General features: G+C 39.3%; 1 protein-coding gene across 4 annotated transcripts; it reads right to left on the bottom strand.

Annotated features, from left to right (window-relative positions):
• Window positions 1-794: 794 nt before the first annotated feature.
• On the bottom strand, window positions 795-17,358 carry LOC117812108. Of its 4 annotated transcripts, none has more exons than XM_034682711.1 (18): window positions 16,954-17,358; window positions 15,064-15,179; window positions 14,048-14,204; window positions 13,641-13,833; window positions 12,957-13,055; window positions 12,421-12,519; window positions 11,966-12,064; window positions 11,511-11,609; window positions 10,506-10,643; window positions 10,275-10,376; window positions 9,703-9,855; window positions 9,457-9,582; window positions 6,743-9,098; window positions 6,478-6,519; window positions 5,985-6,092; window positions 4,592-4,705; window positions 4,222-4,338; window positions 795-2,245 (listed from the first exon to the last, which is right to left on the bottom strand). In XM_034682711.1, exons 2-18 carry the CDS (start codon window positions 15,173-15,175, stop codon window positions 2,028-2,030), a joined length of 4,332 nt encoding a protein of 1,443 aa, XP_034538602.1. In that variant the 5' UTR covers window positions 15,176-15,179; window positions 16,954-17,358; the 3' UTR covers window positions 795-2,027. The 4 variants fall into 4 exon arrangements, with proteins under 4 accessions (XP_034538602.1, XP_034538601.1, XP_034538604.1 ...); XM_034682710.1 differs by lacking the exon at window positions 16,954-17,358 and adding an exon at window positions 15,818-16,016; XM_034682713.1 differs by lacking the exons at window positions 11,511-11,609; window positions 16,954-17,358 and adding an exon at window positions 15,818-16,016.
• Between the last annotated feature and the right edge of the window lie 7,668 nt (window positions 17,359-25,026).

Genomic DNA, 25,026 nt, shown 5'->3' with positions numbered 1-25,026 from the left:
GCACACCTGGGCGTGAGCGCTCCCTCGACCCCCCTCAGTCTTTGCCCTTGCCCACTGCCCCTTCAACCCCCCCACACTCCTCACACTGTGTGGCATCTGAACCCAGCCAACGGGATAATTAGCCCCAGAGGCCAGTTTAGCAGGACGGAAAACAGCATTTCACTGAGTCTTCTGCACCAAATAGCAGTGGAACTGTGCTGGCATCCACATTGCTTGTTGACCCCTTACTTACTTACTTCCCCTTCTGTTTGTGGGAGAAAAAACATGATGTCATAGCTATTATTATTTCAACAGAGGTCAGAGGTCAAGAACATAGACCTAATTTTCATGCATTTTGAAGGTCTGTTTTTCCTTCTGTGGTGAAGCTTTTTGTTTACTTACAGTCATTCCTATTTATACCTTACATCAACAACAACAACAGTAATCCCATTTATTTTACACCAACACACACACACACACACACACACACACACACACACACACACACACACACACACACATACTCGTATTTGCCACTTTGCGGGGCCCCACGTTTTTTACCCAATTGTGGGACCCACCCTTTCCAGTGGTCCCAGACTGCTGTAAAAAATCAGGCAAGCTTAAAAAAAATTAACAAAATTTTCAGTGACTTCAGTTAATCCAAATTCTAAACTTTTTTCTCTGTGCTAGTTTTTTGGCTACTTATGGGACCCCGTTTCTAGCATCCGTCACTTGTGGGATCCACTTCCACACACACACAAATATTTCTAGCCTTTATATCTTAGCAGGGACCATTAACTAAATGGAGATATCAGTTGTTTCTTTAGTTTGTTTTTTATTAACAAACAAACTGCAGGGCTGCAGCAGAGGTTTACATTCAGATTTACATCCTGCATCTCCTCTCCTCACATTAGGTAGACACAGCAGTGATGTGATGATTAAAAAACAATCACCCGCTGAAAACTCTCTAAAGTATGGTGACTTTTCTTGACAACAAACCCCTTTATCTTATTTAAGGTTAACATTTTTCATTCTGGAACTACCATCGGTCATTTTTTTTACAGAAAACATTCCCTGAACTCTGCAACACATTTTGTCTTCAGTGAGCATGTGTTGTTTGTGGATAAAGACAGAGTGACTGTCAGACAATATTTGCATTTTAAATGTTAATAATACAAACTAAGGTCTGAGTAAAGTCAACAACAAAAACAGCTCTGTCTAAACCAACTTATGATGACTGGAGGCAATGGCTAAAACAACAACTACACATTGTGTATTTAACTTAAAAAATGTAATTAACTACACATAATGCAATTACTTTAGTGTAATAAAAGCTCATTATGTTATAATCTGAACATACTACAAAACAATAAACACATTACATTACAACAGCGTAATGTGCCTGATGAAATAAGCTACATTATTAAAAAGTTATAATATAAAGTAAGCCAGAGTTTTGTTATTTTGAGAAAAAAGTACAAAAAGAATTGCTGCATGCTTAGTTTATGTTATAATTTTCTCATAATGTAATAACTTATAACATGTATGCAGAAAACTGTTAATGCTGCAAATCAAGTGCTGAGTATTACAATGAGCTTTGGTAACAGGAAAACAGCTCCTTGTGTTGATAAAAACACAACATTATAACATAAAAACATGATAACATTGGAGACTTTGACGTACTTTAGTATTTGAGACGTCCTTACCGGAGGTAAAACAGAGCACAAACATGTTTTCAGATCCTCTTCAGTCTCAGCTATATGAAGTAGATTATGATATAAACATATTTTAACATAAAGTGGTTAAATTTATGACTACTGTAACACATTCCCTAAATCATTTCAGGAATAAATACAGCCAGACTGAGTGGGACATTGGTGCACCTGAGCTCAGTTTATGTTATAATGCAAGAATCTATTTTATATGTGTGAGACTTCAGAGAATATAAAAACATTGTTGAGCTTTGTTTTGCTTCCAGTAGGGCTATGTCAAATATTATAGAACTTCCTCCTACTAGCCTATCTTTTACCCTGTTCAGTGAAACACTTTCACTCTATTTTTCTTCGCAGAGAAGAAATTCGATTTTTAATAAAGTATTTCACTGCCCTCCAGTCTCGGCTCTTCAGAGCTTGAGGTTCTGCAGTGATGCAGCGCTGACAGTCCTCCTTCCCTGGGACTTGCGCCATCACAATGAATTTCTTTAAATGTCGTCGTACTGCAGCACATTCTTCTGGTGTCCAGTTTCTTTTAACAGCAGTTTGTTTACCTAAATGGGCATAAAAAGGACAAGTTACAGAGTTTTGAGAATTTTAAATCATAACTAGAACTGAAACAATATCAGATTGATTCCATTGGTCATCCAATGAAGTACTGACTTGGTTGAGAGACCATACAGGACTCTCCCACAGTCAGAAAAATATACATAGTTTTACCAACCATTAACTAAATGGGTGCCTTATAGCTCTTTTACACACAACCCCCTAGGTGTCACAGAACTAAAACCTAATAAACCCAAGGTGATGGAGGTCTTTTAAGTTAGCTTATCCATGGTTTAGTCAACCCCAGATTTAAAATATTATCCAGTCATTTTAGTTCCCAGGCTGACAGTAGTGCCATACCAATGATGACCCTGTGAAGGAGGTGGTCTATACTCTTCATGCTGAGCTTCTGGCTGTAGACCCTACTATGTGCTAATGAATGTTCACAAATGCAAAGTGTTGTTCATCCACATGCAGAAAAAAAAAATCAAAAAGGCTTCAGTTTTTGTTGTACTCCTACCTGTGTTCAGAACTTCTGACATGTCCCCTTTATTAAAATGATGTCCTTCATTTCCCTTTTAGTCACTGAATTCATCCATGAAATAATTCACCAAATAGACAAAACATCTTAAAAGGAATCAAGTTAATCCCATGTCACTGTCCTACCTACTGGGTGTGCAGTGTTTCCACTGCCACACGCAAAACATAACCCACGACTTTTGTGACTTACCCAGACAGCCTTACCCTGGTCCCCCACACATGCATTACAGAATTCAGCGCAGGTGAGGCAAGTAAACTGAGTAGTTTAAGTAAGCTATGCTGTGTCAAGTATTAAGAGAAAATAAACTGATAAAATGATGTAGTCCAAGTTAAAGTAATTATAAACATGTTTCCAGATCTATGGCTCCAAGTTAGAATTCAGCTGAGGGATTTCTGGTTTTAAACTGCTGTAATTGGCTTTTTAATTCGACTCATAGACATTGTGGTCTAGTTACGTAAAGCACAACAAAGATGAGACTGCTGAATACTAACAGGGACTCAAAGGAGAGTGTTTCCCCAAAGCGTGTAGAGCTTATACTGTATATCAATGGCAGTCATCAGGTGAATTTACTTTCTATATTTTCTGAAAGTGAAGCTATTCTTTCTACTGCATAAGGTAAAGATAACTGTAAATCCAATAGGTTTAACATGTCTGACCACATTTTATTACACTAGGCATGTCCAAGATGGCGACCCAAGTCTTTCTTGGTTCAAATCTCACTTTTCAATTGTTTTGGTGAACTTATTTCAGCCATTTAGTGAGCTTGTATTTTTTCCTTGATTCAAAGATATCTTAATATCAGTTAAAAAACTTGGGAACAAAATGTTGAAGCTTTTCAACATGGAGGATTTTACAGATAATTAACAAATCTGTTTAATCCCACAACTCACCACAGTTCTCCTAGCTTTAAATACATGCATATTTAGGGCTATCTCCCTCCCTCACCTGTGGTTTTCACAGCCTTAAAACTTTATCATATAATAGAAATCCATGTAGCCTATGTGATACCATGATGCAGATACCAGAGCTTCAAGCTTGTCTATAAATCACAATACACATCACAATCCACAACTACATGAAACTTAAATGTGTCTATTCCTTTGACTTAGCAACCCACAGTTTGTGGGATTGCATATCTGTTCATTCACTATTTTGATGAATTTAATGACTTTTGCAGTGAAAAGAAAAGTATGACCAACCATTTCATAAAGGAAACAAGTCAGAGTTATGAAAAAACAAGAACAAATTTTGTTGAGAATTAAATTTAGTGGATTTAGTTCCTGCACCTCTGATTGCAACAGATAGTTACAGGCTAACTTGGTCTGCTAGAAGTTAGTTTTTTTTCTGTGTTCTCCATCTATCTAGCTTACTACACACTAGGCCTTAAAGTTGCATATTAAATGTCACACAGTCAAATAACCTGCCTTGTTCTTCTTAACTTACTTCTCTTTTTTGCAAACTTCCTCCTATGGTTTTGGGCAGACGCTGTAGGGATGCTTTTTTGCAGTGATGCAGTGCTTGCCTCATCTTCTGATTCCTGGGCTTCTGCCATCCTGGCTTCTGATAACAGAAAATAGTTTAAACAAATAAACAAGACAGCTATTGACTAAAATATGAATATAAAGTAGCTCTCAGTAAGCTGGCTGCATTTTGGTCTTTGCATACCTTGTTTTGTCATTGTGACAACTATGAACTTGTAGTGATAGACAGTAAAGATTTTATACAATTATATAATTATTACATGGTGACTGTGTCTTTTACAGATAAATGGACAGAATTCGTCCATTAACCTGCCTTATTCTTCTCAGCTCACCTCTAGTTTTTGCAGAACTTCTCTGGTTTTGGGCAGACGCTGCAGAGGTGCTGGCTGGCAGTGACATCATACTGTCCTCATCTTCTGACTCCTGTGCCTCTGTAATGCTAGCAACTGTGTACAAAGAGAGGCCATTTTTAAAAAGCAACCGTGCAATGAGGAGGCCACTGAGACCTTGCAAGACAATGAGTGCACTGACTGGGAAATGCTCATCTCCCAGACAAGTATGGCAGAAGATATTGATGTTCTCACAAATTATATTATCTTTGTGAACACATAGTTATTGTATTAAAAGTGAAAATGATAAGAATCCAGGACCACTAAAAATTTGAAAGACACAAAAAGAAATCAGCTTTTGCTTCAGGCAACAGGACTGAGGCTGAACTTATTCAAGGCAGGCTAAATAATGAAATAGTACAGGAATTATCAGACAAAGGTTTTCCGAGAGGCCAAAACCAGGGATCTCTGGAAAGGTGTTAAGACATTTGCTGGCCTTCCAAACACTGAAGTCCAAACTATGCACAGCTTCAAACTGGAGTGGGAGGAACTGAGTACCAACCTTGTGTACAATGTGCCTGCTTACACTGATATATGTAGAGTTTTCACCCAAGGGATATTGAGGGGGTGCTCAAGAGAATACATGTGAATAAAGCCCCTGTTCCTGACAATATAAGCAGATGCCTGTTCGGAGCTCAACTATAACTGACATTGAAGGTAAAGGGCAGTAAAACTAAGCATGTTTAAGGGTGTAGATATCTTGGCAACCCCATCAACGACAAGCTTATTCTGAAGAGCAGCAGTAAACTGTTATTCTAGAGTTTCTTGGCCAGCCAAAAGTATTCTGAGCTTTCTATGGATGCTTTGTGGAACCTTTATCAACCCTTTAACAACCCAGTGTGGTTTGGTTCAATAAGTGCTGAACTGAACCCCTTGAACAAGATTGTGAGGACAAGTAACAAGATCAGCAGACAGGGACAGGAGCCTCTCAGCAGCATCCACAAGAGACTTACAGGAATACCTCATAAATTACAGAAGAAAACACATACCCAACACCCACTAGGCCCCCATGTCCTCTGTGCATCTATATACTGTAGGTCCTTGTCACTCAGACTAAAGGGTTTCTCCCCTCTACCCCTAAGCCCCCCTGCTAACAGCACACTAACCTTTGCACCATTATTGTCAGGAGGGCTGTTGTAGAATTGCGCTTTTTTTTCTTTTTATGAATAAAGTGTTTTTTAAGGTCCTTTAAGAATTACCAACACAACATATGCCACTGATGACATGAGTCATAATTGGTTTGGGTTTGTTGAATTTGTTTTGTCTGTCAACTGTATGAACCAAGTTCCTCATTGAAAATAAAATAGAATTAACTAATTAAACCTGAGAAGCTTACCTCTCTTTTTAGCAAACTTCCTCCTCTGGTTTGGGGCAAAGGTGCTTTCTTGTAGTGATGTGGTGCTGGTCTCATTTTCCGACCCCTGGGCTTCTGCCATACTGGCATCTGGTAACAGAAAATAGTTTAAACAAATAAACAAGACAGAAGTACCTTTCAGTAAGCTGGCTGCATTTGATCCTTTTCTTTCATGATAATTTAGTATATAACATGAATCTATCAAAGGTGACTCAGAAAAAAATTGTGCACACTCTTCTAATTTGACGGATGACAAGTTTAAGATATAGCAAATACATTTAAAAAAAAAAAAAGATTCTATAAAAGTCACCAAATATGTGAAAGCTCTAAATGTTGTGTGATAAGATCTCGTCACTTTTCCAAATGTGCATTCCCAGAAATTAACAATAAGTAGGGGAACCTGCTGTCATTGTATAGCATAAGAAAATATAGACACAAATATTCCAACCAGTGTAAAACAATGCCTCACACATACCTTCCATGTCCTCTTGTGAACAGGCCTCAATTTCAACAGTCTCTGAAATGTGAATTGACAAAATACTGTATGAATGAGTTGGACAGCTGAAAGTGTAGTGATCCACCTCTGACAATCAGGAGTACAACAAGGGGAACATAAACAGCTGGACTGACTAAATAAATAGTTGAATTTAAATTGTGCTGTTATAGTCAAACTCTAACAACTAAAAACTTGTCCTGTTCGAACCTTTATCTTTGCATTAAAATATATTATGACTAAGTACCATTTGGATCGATGTGAATTTCATCCAGGCTCTTTCCTTTGTATTTTCCTAGTCGTCCCTGTTCCAATGCCAGGAGGACTTTGCTTATCTTGGCAAGCTGGAGGGTCCCCTCTGGAAGGCGGTAGTGCTTTCTGTGTACATCAATGTTATGCCCAAGGAAATCTGCCAGCTGGTCAAGTTCTGTGTTCTTCAGATTCAGTACAGTAGAGAGCGTTGCAATGTGTTTCCTGAGTTTTGTTGAGGTTAGAGCTGTGGGATTTTTGATGTCACTACATTCATGCACTAACTGTCTTATGCAGTCAGAACCCCTGAGGTGATGGACAGAATGAGGCAACGCAAACAAGAAACTGTTTTCAGTCAGTACCCCACATTCTTCTCGCTTCAAAACCAGAATATCAAGAGATTCCCTCATGAGTGGAGTGAGGAGAACAGGGACCTTCCTTCCTCTCTTTCCAACTATGGTTATCCGGACAAAATGTTTGCAGAGCTTCTGCTCAAGTTCTGTAAGGGCCAAGTTAACATCGTCATGTGTTTCTGATTGGTCTCTTAACAAGTACACAGACAAGGGCATTTTCGATACCTCTCCTTCTCTCCGGCGGTTGAAGAGGATGACTTGCGCCAGGGTCACTTTGGCCAGGTCTTTCCAATTTGAGGGGGAAGCCTCTTCTTTCAGGGCATCTAAGTGTTGCTGTTGTTTTTCAGACAGCTGGACATGAAGACTTTGGACATCCTGTGTGAATGGTAACAGCTGAGGAGAATTCCACTTAGACTGGTCGAGCTGAATCAGTGCTTGGCTGGCGATGTCAAATTTCCAACTCTCCTGGTACAGCTGGGCAAACTCCTCAGCATCTTGGACAGTTTCTTTATCTCTGGCCTTTAATCCTTCAGACTTCATAAACATAGCCAAAGCATGCATGCTGTGTCCAACTTTGCGGGCCAGTGATGGACATTTATATTTGCCCGTTTCATCACTGAATCCCGCCAAGTGTCTTGCGGCAGTTACAACATGAGCATACTTCTCAGGTTTTATAAGTTCTTTTACGGTCTTCACTGGTGCAACTTTTTTTGCTGCCAGAAGCAGCCTGCCAAGCTCCCTCAGCTTTTGTCGAATGTATTGGTGTTGGCTGATTACCCTTTCGTTCTTCTTGAACAGTCTGTAGCCGTATTCCAGAATGCAGCTGTCTTGCTTTACAGCTATTGCAATCTTGTCTTGATTCATATCATTCAAGAACTTCCAGTATGCATCACTAAATCCAGGTGGAACAGGTTCAGCAAAAGCACACAGTGCCTGGACCCTTGTTTTCCCTGCTTTAGATGTCTTGTCCTGAGGCTTGAATTTGCAAACCTGAAAATGGCGCCACATCACTCTCTTTGTGAACAGTCCATAGCAGTACACACAATGTAGAAATTCTTGTCCCTCAGTCTTTTTCTTTGGTTGCTTGAATGGGATGAGCTTTCCTTTCTGGCTCTCCAAAACTTCAGTGTTATGTTCAAAGTTTCCTTTGTTTCTGATGAAATCTAAGTGCAGTCGTCTTTCTTTTGAGTTCTTTGGAAGACTGAATGCTTTTGCAACCTCAATTTTATCATTGTGCATACGCAACAAATGTCTTGACATTTTTTGAACTACTTTTTTACAATAAAAGCAGTGATGCTTCTTGTTATACAGTCTTGAACCATCCTCCTTCTTCAAAACTGGATTCACATAGACGGATGAATTGTTTTCATGGTTTTCAAGAGCATCCTCATCAGTACATGTTTGCCCCACCTTCTCTTCATTCATGCAATTGCTTTCAGCAGGACCGTTGCTTGTTTCAAAGCTGCTGCTCTGACTGGAGATGAAATTGCTTTGACTGGAAGACTCAAATTGACTCAGACTGGAAGACTCAAACTGACTCCGACTGGAAGACTCAAACTGGTTCTGACTGGAAGACTCAAACTGGTTCTGACTGGAAGACTCAAACTGGTTCTGACTGGAAGACTCAACCTGGCTCCGACTGGAAGACTCAAACTGGTTCTGACTGGAAGACTCAACCTGGCTCCGACTGGAAGACTCAAACTGGCTCCGACTGGAAGACTCAAACTGGCTCCGACTGGAGGACTCAAACTGGCTCTGGCTGGAGGACTCAAAGTTTTTCTGACTTGAAGACTTAAATGTGCTCTGACTTGAAGACTTGAACCTATCCTTACTGGAAGGCTTGCATCTTTTTGGACTAGTAGATACTTTGTTCATATTTTTATTTTCCATGGGTATTTCCAAGCTGCAGTCACTGTCTGTGCTCTCCTCCATTCGACCTGGAACATACTCCTCTCCACTATCTACACTTGAGGCATCTGATCCTACAAGAATCTTTTGAATCTTAAGAAGAAAAAGAAAACCTAAATTAATAACTCAACCTCCTCCCTCCCTTATTACAAATATGATTAAAATGTGCTTTCAGTAAATTCACATAAAGAGAAATACTGTTAAGTTACATCCGACTAAGGGACCAAAATTTAAAAAGAATTAACTATGTCAATATGTTTATATTAATAAAAAAAACTTGCACAAATCTACTAAAATATTTGGGTATATACTATCAGTAACTACAAATTGAATAAAAATACCTTCAAACATCTATATGCAAGTCTCGAACTTCAGTAAGGGAACCTTGTTTTAAGTTTGGGAGGCACTACCCTCAAAGTGATTACCCAAAAAAAGTAATTAGGAGACTTACAGGACGGTAACAGCCTCTCCTTGGCCTTTGTGAAGCCATCTCAGACTTGGACTGAGTTGAAGGGCCCTCTGTACTGTCATCACTTGAATCGTAGAGAGCATCAGAAAAATCTGGAACTTTTTTCATCTGCAAAAAGAGTGTGTAGTCATCCTTTTTTTGCAAACTATCACAATGAATTACAATTAACAGATTTAAAGGGAGAGGTCTGTCACTTAGTTATTGGCAGTTAAAGTGTCAGAGCCATACCTGAATGCTTTTTGTCCTTCTCAGCTTTGGAACAACTTCAATGTCTGATTGCACATCGGAATGGTCCTTTATGGAATCCGCATCATCGGTTTCTTCCACAATACTCTCATTTGAATCACAAAGAGGTTGACAAAAATCTTGTAATGTCTCCATCTACAAATGAGAGTTGTGTTGGGTGAAGGTTATCTCTTTTTGTTTAGTGATACAAACCTAAATGTTAGAAGGAAATACTCTAGTTATGTCAGAAAAATTTAGTAAATTTATCCCAATATGTTGTCAAATGTGGAGGTAAGAATTAAAAAGGCACACTGTTTGCAGAAATGTACTGAAATGTTTGAGAAAATATGAATGGAATGAATATTTACAACTAAAAGGGCAGCACCTACAAAAAAACAACACCAAGCTCACCAACTAGAGCAACAGACGTGCAATTATGACTATCTGACCAATTATATGTATGTCTGACAGTGTAGTTAGTAAAAGAGGTATTCAGTTTGGAAGGTTTTAACCTTTAAGTGATAATACAGAGCAATAACAAAGAGTCTTTCAGGACAGCAACAGCCTCCACTCACCCTTTGTGAAGCCATCTCAGACTTGGACTGAGTTGAAGGGCCCTCTGTACCGTCATCACTTGAATCGTAGAGATCATCAGAAAAATCTGGAACTGTTTTCATCTGCAGAGTGATATTATGGTGCGGTTATACATTTTTGTTTGCATTTATCAAAATCAATTACAGGGAAAAGATTAAAAGGGTAAATGACTGATCAATAAATTATTGGTATTTTAAGTGTCAAGGGCATACCAGAATGCTTTTTGTCCTTCTCAACTTTGGAACAACTTCATCACAGTGTGGACCCAATGGCTGGTCATTTAAACAATTCTCATTGCTTTCATCACTGTCGGAATAATCCACCAGGGATGATCCTCTGACAGTAAATTCCTAAACATCATAAAAGACAAAATAATCAGGTGGGTTGAGCATAACATCTCTTATAAACACTGCGGTGCAGTTACCACAAGCAGACTATACATATTTCACTCCAACTGTGCTGGGCTGTTAGCACCAGTGTTTGTGATTTAGCTGTTATTTGTAATGAGGCACAGGTAATTATGAAAAAGCCTGTTTTTTCAAAAAGTGCAAAAGTTGCCCAATCCTTTAGTACAACAGTCCCTCAGTATCGACAAAAAGCTAAAAGATATATTCCTGGACGTAAAAATATTCAAGAGTTAGAAAGTTTTGCGTATGTGATGAGATTTTTCTAATAAGCATAAAACTTTTAGCCAAGCAGAATTATTTTTCTAGGAGTCTCATAAACTCTCACAACATCAGAAAAGAGGCTGCACAGTTCTTATTCCAAAAAGTTTTCTTCATCATGCAGCAGTTTAGAAAGTGTAAAATAAGAACAGGGAATAATTATGGTAACTTTAATAGTGAGAGGTGTCACCCATTGAGAAATAATTACAGAAAGAGAGATCCACATAATGGGCCCCATGAGGGTCATTCTTAGAGGTCTCCCTATCATGACATCACAAAAGAGGCCCAAAATGGGATCTCACTTCAATATATTTTCTTCAGTATGCAGCAGCTCAGAAAGTGCATTATTTGCAGTGTAAATACTTAAGTTTTGATGGTGAGAAGTGTTTTCCTGTAGGTTCACAATCACTAAAAAAGCAGTTCATACGGAGGACCCCATGAGGACATGAACTGAAACGTGTGTGTGACCAAATGGCAGTCAAATAGAAACTAGTCTGTCAAGTTAATAGTGTACCCTGTACAGAACTCAAACACATTCATTATTTCCATTACCTTTGGGCTAGCATCATCACCATCACCACGGAAGGATAGATTAACAGGAAGCACAGCCATCTCTTCTTCTTCTGCTGCAGGAGCCTGCTTGTATGTCACCTGGTGTTTAGATATTGAACAAGATGTGAGGGCCCCATGAGGGTCATTCTTAGAGGTCTCCCTATCATGACATCACAAAAGAGGCCCAAAATGGGATCTCACTTCAAAATATTTTCTTCAGTATGCAGCAGCTCAGAAAGTGCATTATTTGTAGTGTAAATACTTAAGTTTTGATGGTGAGAAGTGTTTTCCTGTAGGTTCACAATCACTAAAAAAGCAGTTCATACGGAGGACCCCATGAGGACATGAACTGAAACGTGTGTGTGTGTGACCAAATGGCAGTCAAATAGAAACTAGTCTGTCAAGTTAATAGTGTACCCTGTACTGAACTCAAACACATTCATTCTTTCCATTACCTTTGGGCTAGCATCATCATCATCACCACGGGAGGATAGATTAACAGGAAGCACAGCCATCTCCTCTTCTGCTGCTGCAGGAGCCTGCTTGTATGTCACCTGGTGTTTAGATATTGAACAAGATGTGAGGGCCCCATGAGGGTCATTCTTAGAGGTCTCCCTATCATGACATCACAAAAGAGGTGCAAAATGGGATCTCACTTCAAAATATTTTCTTCAGTATGCAGCAGCTCAGAAAGTGCATTACTTGTAGTGTAAATACTTAAGTTTTGATGGTGAGAAGTGTTTTCCTGTAGGTTCACAATCACTAAAAAAGCAGTTCATACGGAGGACCCCATGAGGACATGAACTGAAACGTGTGTGTGTGTGACCAAATGGCAGTCAAATAGAAACTAGTCTTTCAAGTTAATAGTGTACCCTGTACAGAACTCAAACACATTCATTCTTTCCATTACCTTTGGGCTAGCATCATCATCATCATCACGGGAGGATAGATTAACAGGAAGCACAGCCATCTCCTCTTCTGCTGCTGCAGGAGCCTGCTTGTATGTCACCTGGTGTTTAGATATAGAACAAGATGTGAGGGCCCCATGAGGGTCATTCTTAGAGGTCTCCCTATCATGACATCACAAAAGAGGCCCTAAATGGGATCTCACTTCAAAATATTTTCTTCAGTATGCAGCAGCTCAGAAAGTGCATTATTTGTAGTGTAAATACTTAAGTTTTGATGGTGAGAAGTGTTTTCCTGTAGGTTCACAATCACTAAAAAAGCAGTTCATACGGAGGACCCCATGAGGACATGAACTGAAACTTGTGTGTGTGTGGAAGAGAAAAGTTGGAAAAATCCTTTGCATGAAGTGTAACATACAGGGCCCCATGAGGACATGAACTGAAACGTGTGTGTGACCAAATGGCAGTCAAATAGAAACTAGTCTGTCAAGTTAATAGTGTACCCTGTACAGAACTCAAACACATTCATTCTTTCCATTACCTTTGGGCTAGCATCATCATCATCATCGTGGGAAGATAGATTAACAGGAAGCACAGCCATCTCTTCTTCTGCTGCTGCAGGAGCCTGCTTGTATGTCACCTGGTGTTTAGATATAGAACAAGATGACAGTGAGCTCTGACAGGAATCATGAGTCTGGACATATTTATAGGTCACAAAAGTTTGCTCACATAAAACTGTCTTTGAAACAGCATGTCACTACTTTTTAATCTATAATATAAAAGAGACATGACTTTATGATCCATCTCTATGTAAAATCTCATGTAAAAATGGAAATAGAAGACTTGACTATTTTTATGTTTGTAACGCAGATCTCTTTAGCACCAACACACCACTTTTTAAGCGCTGGTTTCAGCCTTGTGTAGACAGTTTCATTAATTATAATGAAGCGTGATGCAGCAGTTGCTTTAGGAATGGTCTGTATACCTGATATGTTCAATGTAGACAGCCCACAAATGTATTACAAGAACTACTGGTCTTCAAATACAGCCATTAACCAGTTTCAGGAACTTCCCATGTCACTATTTCTTCTTAGAAAAATACACTTTGGACACTGGTCTTACTATGACTCAAAGATTCTCAATTACAAGACCTAAGTTGTGTGAAGTGAACTTAACATCTTTAAAAATCATATAGTGTGACCAATGCATGATCTAACAAGCTCACCTTTTTACGCCATGGCCATTTTGAATCACCATAGTTGTAATCAAGTTCACTTCCTATTTCTATGTTCTTCACAGCAAACAGACACAAATGTGGCTTGTTGTTTACTATAACTTTTTTCATGATGCAGTTTGGAGATTTGTGGTTGTCATTCACTAATCTTCCAAGGGACCCATCTTCTTTGGATGCATCAATACTAAAAGATAAACAAAAACAATACATCAAACTAAGTGCTACTCAAATATCAACTTTTATAAAGTGTATCTTCACAGTTTTATTTGAAGAGCCACTTAAGATTTAAAGCACATTAAGTCTAACATTTTACTCGTTAATTTATACATATTTAAATATGTTTCAGGTCTAAACAAGAAAACCCTAATTGCTACTAAAAATACATCTCATATACTTACCACCACTGGCGTTTCTGCCAATGAAATTCATACAGGAATGTACTCTGTGTCTCTGAGTAGTGCCTTGATCGGCATTCTTCCACTGATATGAATTCACCCCTGTACTCCAACACAAAAGAGCCTTGCTCAATTGGTTCGGTAGCAAACACTCCTCTTCCTACAAGGACACAGAATTAAATAAACTTCAGTCAAAGACATACCAAGTTGCCTTAACCTTTCCCATACAGCATGAAAAAAAGTCTGTACTCTGTAGCTCCCTTGAGCTGACCCCAGATTAATATGTCGTCCCCCTCCTTTGGGAAGATCTGTGAGCTGTATTTCGTTTCCTAAATGCTCTGGAAACATACCATCTTAAATAAAAGAGATGACTTTATCTAGTTATTAGCCAAATTGAATGCATGATGGTCACTGGTCTAATGATGTACTTTTGTTCTGTGAGGCTCTTCTCTGTACAGTTGTGTATCATATGCGTCTTTCTAAAAATGTTTTGTATGTGGCATGACTTTTTTTATATATGTGGATTTTCTGTTTAACAGGGATCATCATGTGTTAACCACGTGACCCATGAGTCTGTATTTAGGCTCTCTGTTTGCTTAACTAATTCTGCGCATTAACTTAAAATGTAACCTCTGAATATGCCTGACAGTTGCAGTGTTCAGTCCTTTTTACATTTTCATTACTGTCTTCTATTGGTCTAGCACCTACCTTAATGGTATTTGAATGTGCTGGACACTATAAATACAGCAGAAATAAAATTAATAACTCAAACCGGCTATATTTGATTTCACCAGTGTGTACTTGAAACTTCTCTGATGGAAGTCAAGCTTATTTAGACATGCCTATACCCGAATGCATTGGATTTTAACAAAACAGCAGATTGAAGACAGTTTTTTTCTGTAAGATATCTTCTGACAGGTAGCCTAAATATTTCTTCATTCTAAATGTGTGTGTTAATGAATAGTATTTAGAAATGCACTGCTGTAATTTGCAGCTACCAAAAGGGCTTGAGGTCATACCTTTGATATTGTTGATAAATCTTTCTGCAAACCATGGCTTGTCTCTGGAAGACAGAATGTACGACGTTGCATCTTCGACAGGCTTTATCCTGGACTTCCTTTTGGACATCATGGCTCTGTGAAAATATTTTTATATCATTACACAGCTGTGCTATATGAGAAAACAGATGGTCATTAACTAACTTAGTGATTTCAATGAGACATATTTATGTTCGAAGGTTTGTGATATTCGTTGCAAAGTTATCAGAGTAGCTTTATTTATTTTCTCAATTATGAGAACATAACATGTGGTAGGAGTATCGCTATTTTGGATACATGCTTCAACTACTGTGACTCCTCCACATAGATCATCACCCCTGAATAATTACATCGGTTGATTATTTCATAACTCGTGTTACACTTTAAAGGGTGGCTCGGACCACAGGTTGCTTACCTGACTAGGCCCGAGCCTGCCGTGGAGCATTTAGCATATACCGAAGCACAGAGTTTGTGTTACAATGCTTTGTCTGGCAATATGTGAACCTTTGTACCACTCAAACATTACGTTACGTGTGGTCGGATGGCCCCTTCAAACGCAGTCAGTTGCAAAATACAAGCCTGCGTTGAACACTATCAGCACTTAGTTGTAAATCACCTGTACGTTAGCTCGTAGCTTAGCACAACAGTTTCTACCATAAATCAACACTTTCATAGTAAAGTACGACGCGAATATCCCCTCAGAAAACGGCAACAACACATTTATCTAATAGCTCACCTGACGTCTTTTAACGTTAGACACCACGTTGAAACTCCGCACTTTAGGTATCACGATCGACTATTCCACCGTCTTCCCCTCGGGTATCTCATGAATATTCACGGGCTTAATTAGCCATGTGCTCGGCTGCGCGCATGACACACGGGGCCCGCTCAGAGCATCCACATCACTTCTCTACATGCTCAGAGCATCCACATGCCCTGAGCATGTAGAGAAGTGAAACACAGAAAGTAGGTCTATCTTATTTATATGTTTTTAAATGTAATAGCTCTCAAAATAACTAAATGTATCCCATCGAGGAGTTCAATATGAAATGATGACAATGTAATTTATGCCCAAGGTGACAATATCCATCCAACTATCATTCATGTTTTAATCCATGTACCAACTGGAACATATATATATACCCTAATTACATCAAAACAACATTTATATTAAATTATGATCAAATTTCAATGTAGGGTTCACTGCATTGTCATAAATTAAAATGGCAGGCTGTATGCAAGTGAAAGCACAGACAGTCTCCAAAGCTATTGGTTAGCAGCTAACTAGCTTCAGCTAACAGACGCAAGCAAACAGTCTGACATAGTTGTATTTCAGGTGACAATATCCATCCAACTATCATTCATGTTTTAATCCATGTACCAACTGGACCATATATATATACCCTAATTAAATCAAAACACCATTTATATTGAATTATGACCAAATTTCAATGTAGGGTTCACTGCATTGTCATAAATTAAAATGGCAGGCTGTATGCAAGTGAAAGCACAGACAGTCTCCAAAGCTATTGGTTAGCAGCTAACTAGCTTTAGCTAACAGAAGCAAGCAAACAGTCTGACATAGTTGTATTTCAGGGAACAATGCTATCAGTACTCCCATATTCTTCTGTTTTATGTAATACATTTTAAAATATTAATGAAGTTTATGTAAAATAAAATAAAAACTAGCAACCTGTAGCTAGCAATTAGCATTCAGTGATCTAGCTGCTAATTTTAGCAGCTAAAATTAGCAATCTATATAGAATGGTACTTTTTATATATTTTTAAGGAGAATCGTTTCTTGTAGTCGCACAAAACTCTACACAGTCAAAAAAAATGAATTTAAAAAAAGGAAACTCAAAATAAACTTACCTTATGTGCAAAGTTCTTCAGTCAGTACAGCGCATCGCTCTGTGTTGTTATGACAAGTGCTTCAGCTCACAATCAAAATCCTGTAAAATCCCGCGAGACTATGACGCTTGATGTTAAAGGCGTCTCATTGGCTAATATGACACACACTTCAGGAAGTGTGTGTCATGCTGCAGTGGCATGAACAATCCTCTAGGGGTTCAGAAAGCACACACACTTCACACCCACATTTCCACTTTTTGTCACCTTGTGGGCCAAGTAAAAAAAAAGCATGAGGAGTATCAGGGAAGGCTCCTAAGCTATTTTAAATCAATAAACGGTTTGGGGTCCAGCATTTTGGCCCCACAAGGATTCATGGCCTCATACCGTTGGTGGGCTACCGGTGGTATGGCCCCACCAAGCGAGAAATGTGAGAGCACACACACACACACACACACACACATTACGTTGAATTATCAGGCAAAAATATCTGTGCAATGTTAAATCTGTGCTAAGATGGTCTGCATTATGTGTACTTATACATTTTATAAGTGATAGATAGGAGGGCGGAGCTCCATCAGGCTACACATCTCATTGTATGAATAGATCTAGGATAGGACTCCATTGTTTAGCAAGGGTTGTTTTTTGAGCCTCAATACGGTGTGATTTGTTCCATCTGATAAATGTCCCATCATTTTTTGTTAAATATTGTGAATGAATAGAATTCAAAGTTTGTTTGTCATTATTTGATGAGTTTATAGTGTGTGAGTATTTTTCGTATCATCACAAGATTCCAAAATCCTTACAAAAAGACATTTCTAAATGTTTTATGGCTGATCTGACGACCAAAGCTAGATATTCCTCTGTCCTGAAAATCTCCGTGTCAGGAAGGACCTAAATAAAGAATAATGTATAGTGAGCCGGTGGTTATATGAAACCATGACAAGATGAGACAAAGCCCCAAAGAGGAAGTCAAGAGGTCTTATATCCAAACTGTCAGCTTGAAGAAGTGAAATCATAAACTTGATTAACGTGCTGGAGTCCTTTAAATGGACTGATGTTATATGACTTGTTATCATGTTGTCCCTGGTGTCGTGTTTGACCAATCAGAATCAAGTATTTAACACAGCCAGGTGATTAGAAAAAACATCAGGTAATATAAGAGAAATAAGAAAGACAGGAAAACCTTAAGAACAAGCGGACATGATAACCTCTTCATCAGTGTGAGATCCTGAATTTTGATGTCTGATGTAGTCTGATGTGCGATCTTGTGTAAATAAAATCTGCATGTTGTTTTGTATAGTAAGGGTCCTTTTTTTTAGACATCTGCCATTTTTTTTTTTTTTCCATAAGCTGCATGAAATTCACGAGTCAGCAATTTAAGACGGTTGCCAAAATAAATCTTCAAATCTGCATCTTTAAGGGAAAAATCTTTGAAATCAGTAAGGCTTGGCAAACTTATAATAAATTTTTCATATTGTTGTCCATGATGTTGTTTTTTCTTTGCAATTTGCACTTCAACTAGCCTACACTGTATTAACTGTTGAGCCTGCTGAAAGAAGAAAATCCTACATTTGTTCATTCTTCTAATCTTTCACCATGCTATGTGGCATGACCAGTCTCCTTAATATCACGCTAAAAAAGCAGACCAAAAAAGCAGTCAAACATTTCCATTTTCAATGACCGAAAGCAAAGAAAAAACAAGTAGAGAGGGAAAAAAAGGAGCCCAGATCACCATTAGGTTTACTGGCACAGTAATACCACATGTGGATGTGGTAACAACAGTTTGTAGGTTAATTGTGGTTTATTAACTTTAGAAATTTGGACATGGAAGGTTTTCATGAATCACAGAAAACCTTTAAAATGATTCCACATTACTCGAGCTCTTGGGTTAACACCAGAGCCATACTGGTGTTTTTAAGAAACACTGATGTTTTGTAAAGGTGTTATAGTCCCATGATTGATCAACAGTGAGAAAGTAGGACACTTAATAATTACTCAATAAAATCACTCACTGCAATAATTTTCTTAATTAAGTTAATTATTCCATTTCAAATGTGGATGATTTTGTGTCTCTGTGTCATTGTTTTCTTTCAGGGACAATACAGTTCATCTCATCTGAGCCGTCAGGAGCATCATTACCCAGAAACCTGACTGTCACATTAGAACATCTCCTTGATCTTCTTCTTTTATCCCAAGGACTTCCCACTCCTCCAAGCAGGTGTTTAGAAGTCTGGGTTAACACCCCACTGCAGCACACTCATCCTTTCCCCATCGCTCGTCCCCTCCCCTCCATTTCTCCCTGAAGAAAATTAACACTCGCCTCCCACCCCAGGTGGCGCGGGGAGGGGCAGCAGGAATGGAGAGGCGGGGAGGGCGGAGGAGTGTCGAGAGCCTGATTTATCTGAGCCTGTCAGGCCCTGGGAGGCCTCAGTGGGTGTTTATGTGTGTGTCTGTTTTTTTTTTTTTCTTCTTCTTTTTTTGGTTTGTGTGTGTGTGTGTGTGTGTGTGTGTGTGTGTGTGTGTGTGTGTTGTGTGTGTGTGTGTGTGTGTGTAGAGGGGCTCCGGGTGTGTTTACAATGGGTGCAGGGAAGGAAGTGTCTCTCCCACCTTGGCCCCTGGGTTGGCACAGCGGAAGCCCCTCTCTGTCTCATTAGGACGTGTGTGTGTGTATGGGTGGGTGTGTGTATGTGTGTGTTGTAGGGGGTTGCAACAGTGTGACAGTTCAAAGTGACATTCACACTACCTTCTCTTTCCCCTGTCCTCTTTCTCACTCTTTCACACACGGACATGAAAAGAGGGGAAAAGGTGTCAATATGTGACATTAGTCTTGATACCTACTGTATCTGATAACCTGGTGTGTTTGCAAAGCCAGCGGCACAACCTCTTACACACACACACACACACACATTTGTTGGGTTTGTACAACTTTTCATCTCTAAAGAAATATTTAAATATCACCATGCTCATTTTTGGTCTCAACCCTCCACCATTAATGCCCCCAGGAGTTATATACGGCCCTTTAAACACTGCACCAATTACATACTGCTTCTTAAACTCAATTTTTAACCTTGCAAAAATGAGGCCACTTTGCTAGATTTAGAAGCTGTCTATCTATATCCACATTATCATATATGTTAGCCTTTCTTTTTTTGTACGTGTTACCAGCCTCCTCCCACGTTACAAGGGGAACTTGTTCTTACATTTTTCTATAAGCAGCTTTAACTTCTGCTTTTCTAAGGGAGAAGGCGTGCTCAACTTGTGAGAGGTTTCCCACATGTGATCATCCATATTTCTACTACTATCATGTCTGAAAAACCAGGACCAGGACCCTTCCTAAACCACACCATCCAGAGAAAATAATGTAGACAACATTTTAAGTTCCCGGCTGCAAAATCAGATTTGATTGTTGTCATTCATGTTGTAGGTGTCCTGGCAGAATCACTGGATACTGAGCTTTAATTTCTTCTCTCCAGCTTTGTTTCCTACAGTAAGAGCGCAGAGGTTGTTATAGATTAGGACAGAGTTTTTAATGTTTTGGCTGACACAGGTTTTCAGCAGCAGACAGAACACAGCAGTGAATGAAGCTGGTGAGGCTGAGGTCAGGGCTGCGTGCAAACTTAGCTTTTGTGGCCAGACGAACAAACTGAGGGACTAGTTATTCTATCTACTGCTTTCAACATATTTATCTTCAATACTGATTTGACATCCACTTGAAAGATTAGAAAAATTAATCAAACAGTAAAAGCACCCTGACCTCTCTGCCTCACAGCAAAGATGGTGCCTTACTTATGTAGACACTGAATTTTAGGAGTGTGTTCACATTCTAAAGACTCATCAATTACAAATGTGTGTTCAAAGGATGCTGGACTCACCACCAGGACAAATGTACCACAAAGTCGCCGGGTCCTCCTCAGAGCTCAACCAAGGGCCACATCCATGCAGCCCACATGACTGACATGCTTAACATCATAACGGTGTCTGCAAATAAAAGCTTAAAGAGATAATCATGGTATCTGATGTCAAAATTTTCATCAATCGCACAGATATGGTTATAAATTAACATCACATTTCAAAGTGTTGTAAACAGAAAGGAGAATAGCTATTTTGGATGTGTTTAAGGCTGAAGTGATGCAAGGAGGAGCAAACCAACACTCCTTTAATTCCTGAAAAGTAAGAACGACAGAGCGCCCTTTTAGTTGTTCAACAGACCAGACTCAAGACAAAAGGCGACTGTGCCTTCTCTGTCAGAGCACCTGTGCTGTTGAACAGCCTACCAGAGGAAAAAAAGCTTGCCCAATCACTATTGTCTTTTAAAGTCTTCTCTACTCAAAGCACACTTTTATAAACAAGATTTTATATAAATAATCTCTTAGTAACCTTTTATTCTTTTACGTAATCTTTTGGATCATAGCAAATGTATGTATGTTCTCATATATGATTGCTGATATGTTTTCAATATTTGCCATCATTGTTGTTCATTTGTTGCTTATGAAAAGCACTTTGTAAACTTTGTTTTAAAAAGATGCTATACAAATAAAAGTTATTATTATTACTATTATTAATACTATTATTATTGTTATTATACTTCAGTCGATCAACAAGGCGTAATTCTGTTGTCTGTTTTTAAAACAAGTAGATGGTCCCACTAAGAGTAATTCTAGAGGTACATTCTACTACAGTACACACCTCATGCCTCTAAAATAAAAAAAAACGTGTGCAAAAATCAGTTTTGGTGTTTGCCAAAGTTTGAAAATTTTGATTGGTAATCAGCCAAATTCTGATGTTGTGCATCTGTAACCTCTGAGATGTGTTTATTTCATCTCTGTTCAAATATTCTTGGGGTTCTGTTTGGAAGTTGTTGATTTTTTAAAATCTGTATAGTAAAGTCGACCCGGTCCTTACATTCCTGTGCGTTGGTTCAGTGTAAGAACCTTTATTTGTCTCTTTACTGGAGGACAAATACTCGTTCTGTATTTGCTCTTTGTGTTCCCCTTCACTCCTCCACACTCTAACTGTATCTGGATATTTGAAATCAATCAAAGTCGTGGCAATGTCATTGCAATCACTTTTCAAACAGTCCTTTATCACACTGACATTGTGCAGCAGTGCTTATTTAACTGCTGCTTATTGTTGGCACAGCAGTTATTAACCCAACACCTCCGGTTCGGGCCTCGCAAGTATTTCCTCACATTAGCATACAAGATTTATTTCACTAAACCCATTAAAACTAATAAGCACACAATTACCAAGCACGTGGCGGAAATAATATGCATATCAAAAACGCCAGAGCTGTCATATTGTCCTGAGCGCGTGCCAAGCTCTCCATGTTGACCATGTGGTCCAGGATTATAATAAGACCGGCTCTCTGAAGGAGGCAGCTCCGAGTGCTTTTACAGTCAGAGCTGCTTACTAATTGGACAAACATAATTATTGAGCGGCGAGGAGATGGGCATTGTCTTAATTCGTCATAATCGCATATCCTGTTCTTTGAAATGATGTGTGCAGTCAATTAAAGGTAAAAGTCGCAGCATATGGTTGAAGAAAATGAGGCTGAAAAAAGATATGGACAAGAAAGCTGTGGGAATGTCTTTTTTTAACTGACAGGCAGCAACAATGAAAAGATGAGCGGTAGCGATAGCATAAATTAGCGAGAAGCGTCTCTTTTCTCTTCTGATTTCTTCTTCTAGATGCCCTCTCCCTCCCTGCTCCCCTCTGTCACTTGCAATCTCACTCTCCCTCCCCTTCCAAAACCCGGCTTCCACTCCTGATCTATCTTTCTCTCTTTAAAGATGGGCAGAGTGTCACACAGAAGAGAGGAGGAGAAGGAGGCGAGGGAGGAGGAGGCGGGGGTATGCTCTATGCAAAGCAGGGCCTCGGTAGCCAAAGTCGGCAGGCTGAGATGAGGTGTCAGCATTGCACGGGCGCACTGATGTATGAATGCGGCGAAATCAAACGCGTCACTCGACAGACAGGAGGGGGTTGGAAAGGTGAAACCAGCGCGCCGAGAGAGAGCAGCTGTACATCGGCGTCAAGGTGCTACCATCCCTCCCTCCTTCCCTTTATCACTCCTCCTTTCTTGTCTTTTTTTTTGTTGTATTCCACTTATTTATTTATTTGCCTGTTTTTCTTCATCTCTAACTCTCCGCCGCTGCTTCCCGTTCGGTGGCACGGAAGAGGCCACAGCCCTAACAAGGTACAGCGGTCACAAAGAGAGAGAGCGACCGAAATAAAGAGACAGAGAGGAACACAGCTACTCAGAAAATATTAGCATATCCCCTAAGGAATACCGACTAAATTGATACCGAATGAACCCAACCCCTCCTTCTCTCCATTTTCACCCACCCTCCTCCCTTCCTCTCTTTTTCTCTCTCCCAGACCTCTCCCAAGGTGTCACGGTGTCTTATTCATTAATATGTGTAAATCCTTGTTTTCGTCAACACGGCGGACGGCGGGCGACACCACAGAGCGACATCGGCGGGCCGGTGTTGCCGCCTGACTCTCTGACTCCGGTTCATTGGCAGAGGCTCGTCACTCTGAGTGATGAGTGAGGAAGAGGAAAGAGGAAAAGAGGAAAAGAGAGAGGGAGAGAGAGAGAGAGAGAGAGAGAGAGAGAGAGAGAGAGAGAGAGAAATGGTGACTTAACAGAGTTTTAGATGAAATGTTTTAACTCTGTTCTCCATCACAATGTGCCACGATCATAGATAAAAGTTCATAGACACCGTTCATAGACAATCTGTTAAAGTGTCAGTGGTCTTGGGCTCATCTGTGATCAGTATGAAGGAACCCACATGATGATTTTTGTGGGTTCACACCCAGGTAATCCAAAATCATCAGCTCTATCTGCAACTCTGAAACCGTTGTTCCTCCTCTTGCATCAAGTTTGGAGGTGTCCAGTGACTTGATGTTTGAATGTACTGTTGAATTGTGTAACGTTGATAAAGAGCATAAAGTCTGCATTGATTAGCAGTGAAGGGAGATGAATGGGTATTAAAACATACAAATGTTCACATTGGGGTTTAAATGATGTCTCAAGAAACAGCTCCTCTAGACTTTGAATATACTGACTTATTGTCTGAAGTGAAGTAACTTCTGGACTCACACTGCTTGTTGAATGCACCTTTAGCTTCCTATGGTCTTAAACCTTGCTGCTAATACCCGTGTTTTCTGTGTTTTCTGTGTCCTTAAATGTTTGAACTTGTTTTGGTGTTATTTCTTAATATGTAATGTCGAGCTGATGAGAAACTGTGTTTAATTTCACTATGTATGAAAATAAGGAAGGAGATGACAATACATTGAATCTTTCCTTGTCTTGTCTAAACCCAAAACCAAGTTCACACAGAAAATGGACAATGAATGGTAACTAGTCCATACTCAAAGTCCAACTATTTTAAATTGTCAATTAAGTTCATGGTCCAAAAAATGAACTAGATCGCTTAATTCTTTTTTAAAAAGCTGAATCTGGGTTTTTTTTTCAGTAGAGCCTCCAATGCTTCCATACCTAGCCCTTAACCACAGAGCTAAATGATTTACTGTATGCTCCTATAAATGTATAGGCATATCTTAAGTTTAAAAGCCAAGGAAATCAGAATTAAACCCAGAGGAAATACTGCAGCTTTCAAAACTTAGAAACACACATAAAACTTTAATTTGTTGGCTAAATATTTGGCTAAAGGTTCAGACTTTAACACCAAAACTCACAGGGAAATCTGCTTCTAAAAGATGACTTGGCTGAGATGGTTTTAAGATCCTCTGAAATAAAAGAACAAAAGTCAAAGAAACACTGAAAAAAACACAATATTGAATTATTCCTCATTCTAAACAAGTTCATCAGTTTTTAGGCCTTTGGGATCCGTACTGATCTATTCATAAAACTACTTCAAATGTTCACAGTAGCTGACTTCAACCAACCACAGCTGAGCGGCTAGGAGCATAAGCCTTGCCGATTGCCCACCGGGTGCTGTAAATCTGACTTTGGCTGCTGTAAAACACAGTGCTCAGTAACTCTGCAACGTTCGATACCCCTCAAATCCTTCAACATGAGAGCGGTCATTCACTGTCTCCAGAGTGAACTACGCTCATGTTCCTGTTCATGAG

The sequence above is a fragment of the Notolabrus celidotus genome, chromosome 4 (genome assembly GCF_009762535.1).
Source record: "Notolabrus celidotus isolate fNotCel1 chromosome 4, fNotCel1.pri, whole genome shotgun sequence".
In the NCBI taxonomy this organism is placed as follows: Eukaryota; Metazoa; Chordata; class Actinopteri; order Labriformes; family Labridae; genus Notolabrus; species Notolabrus celidotus.
The sequence above is the reverse complement of the archived record's forward strand: the minus strand, read 5'-3'. Positions and strand labels throughout refer to the sequence as shown.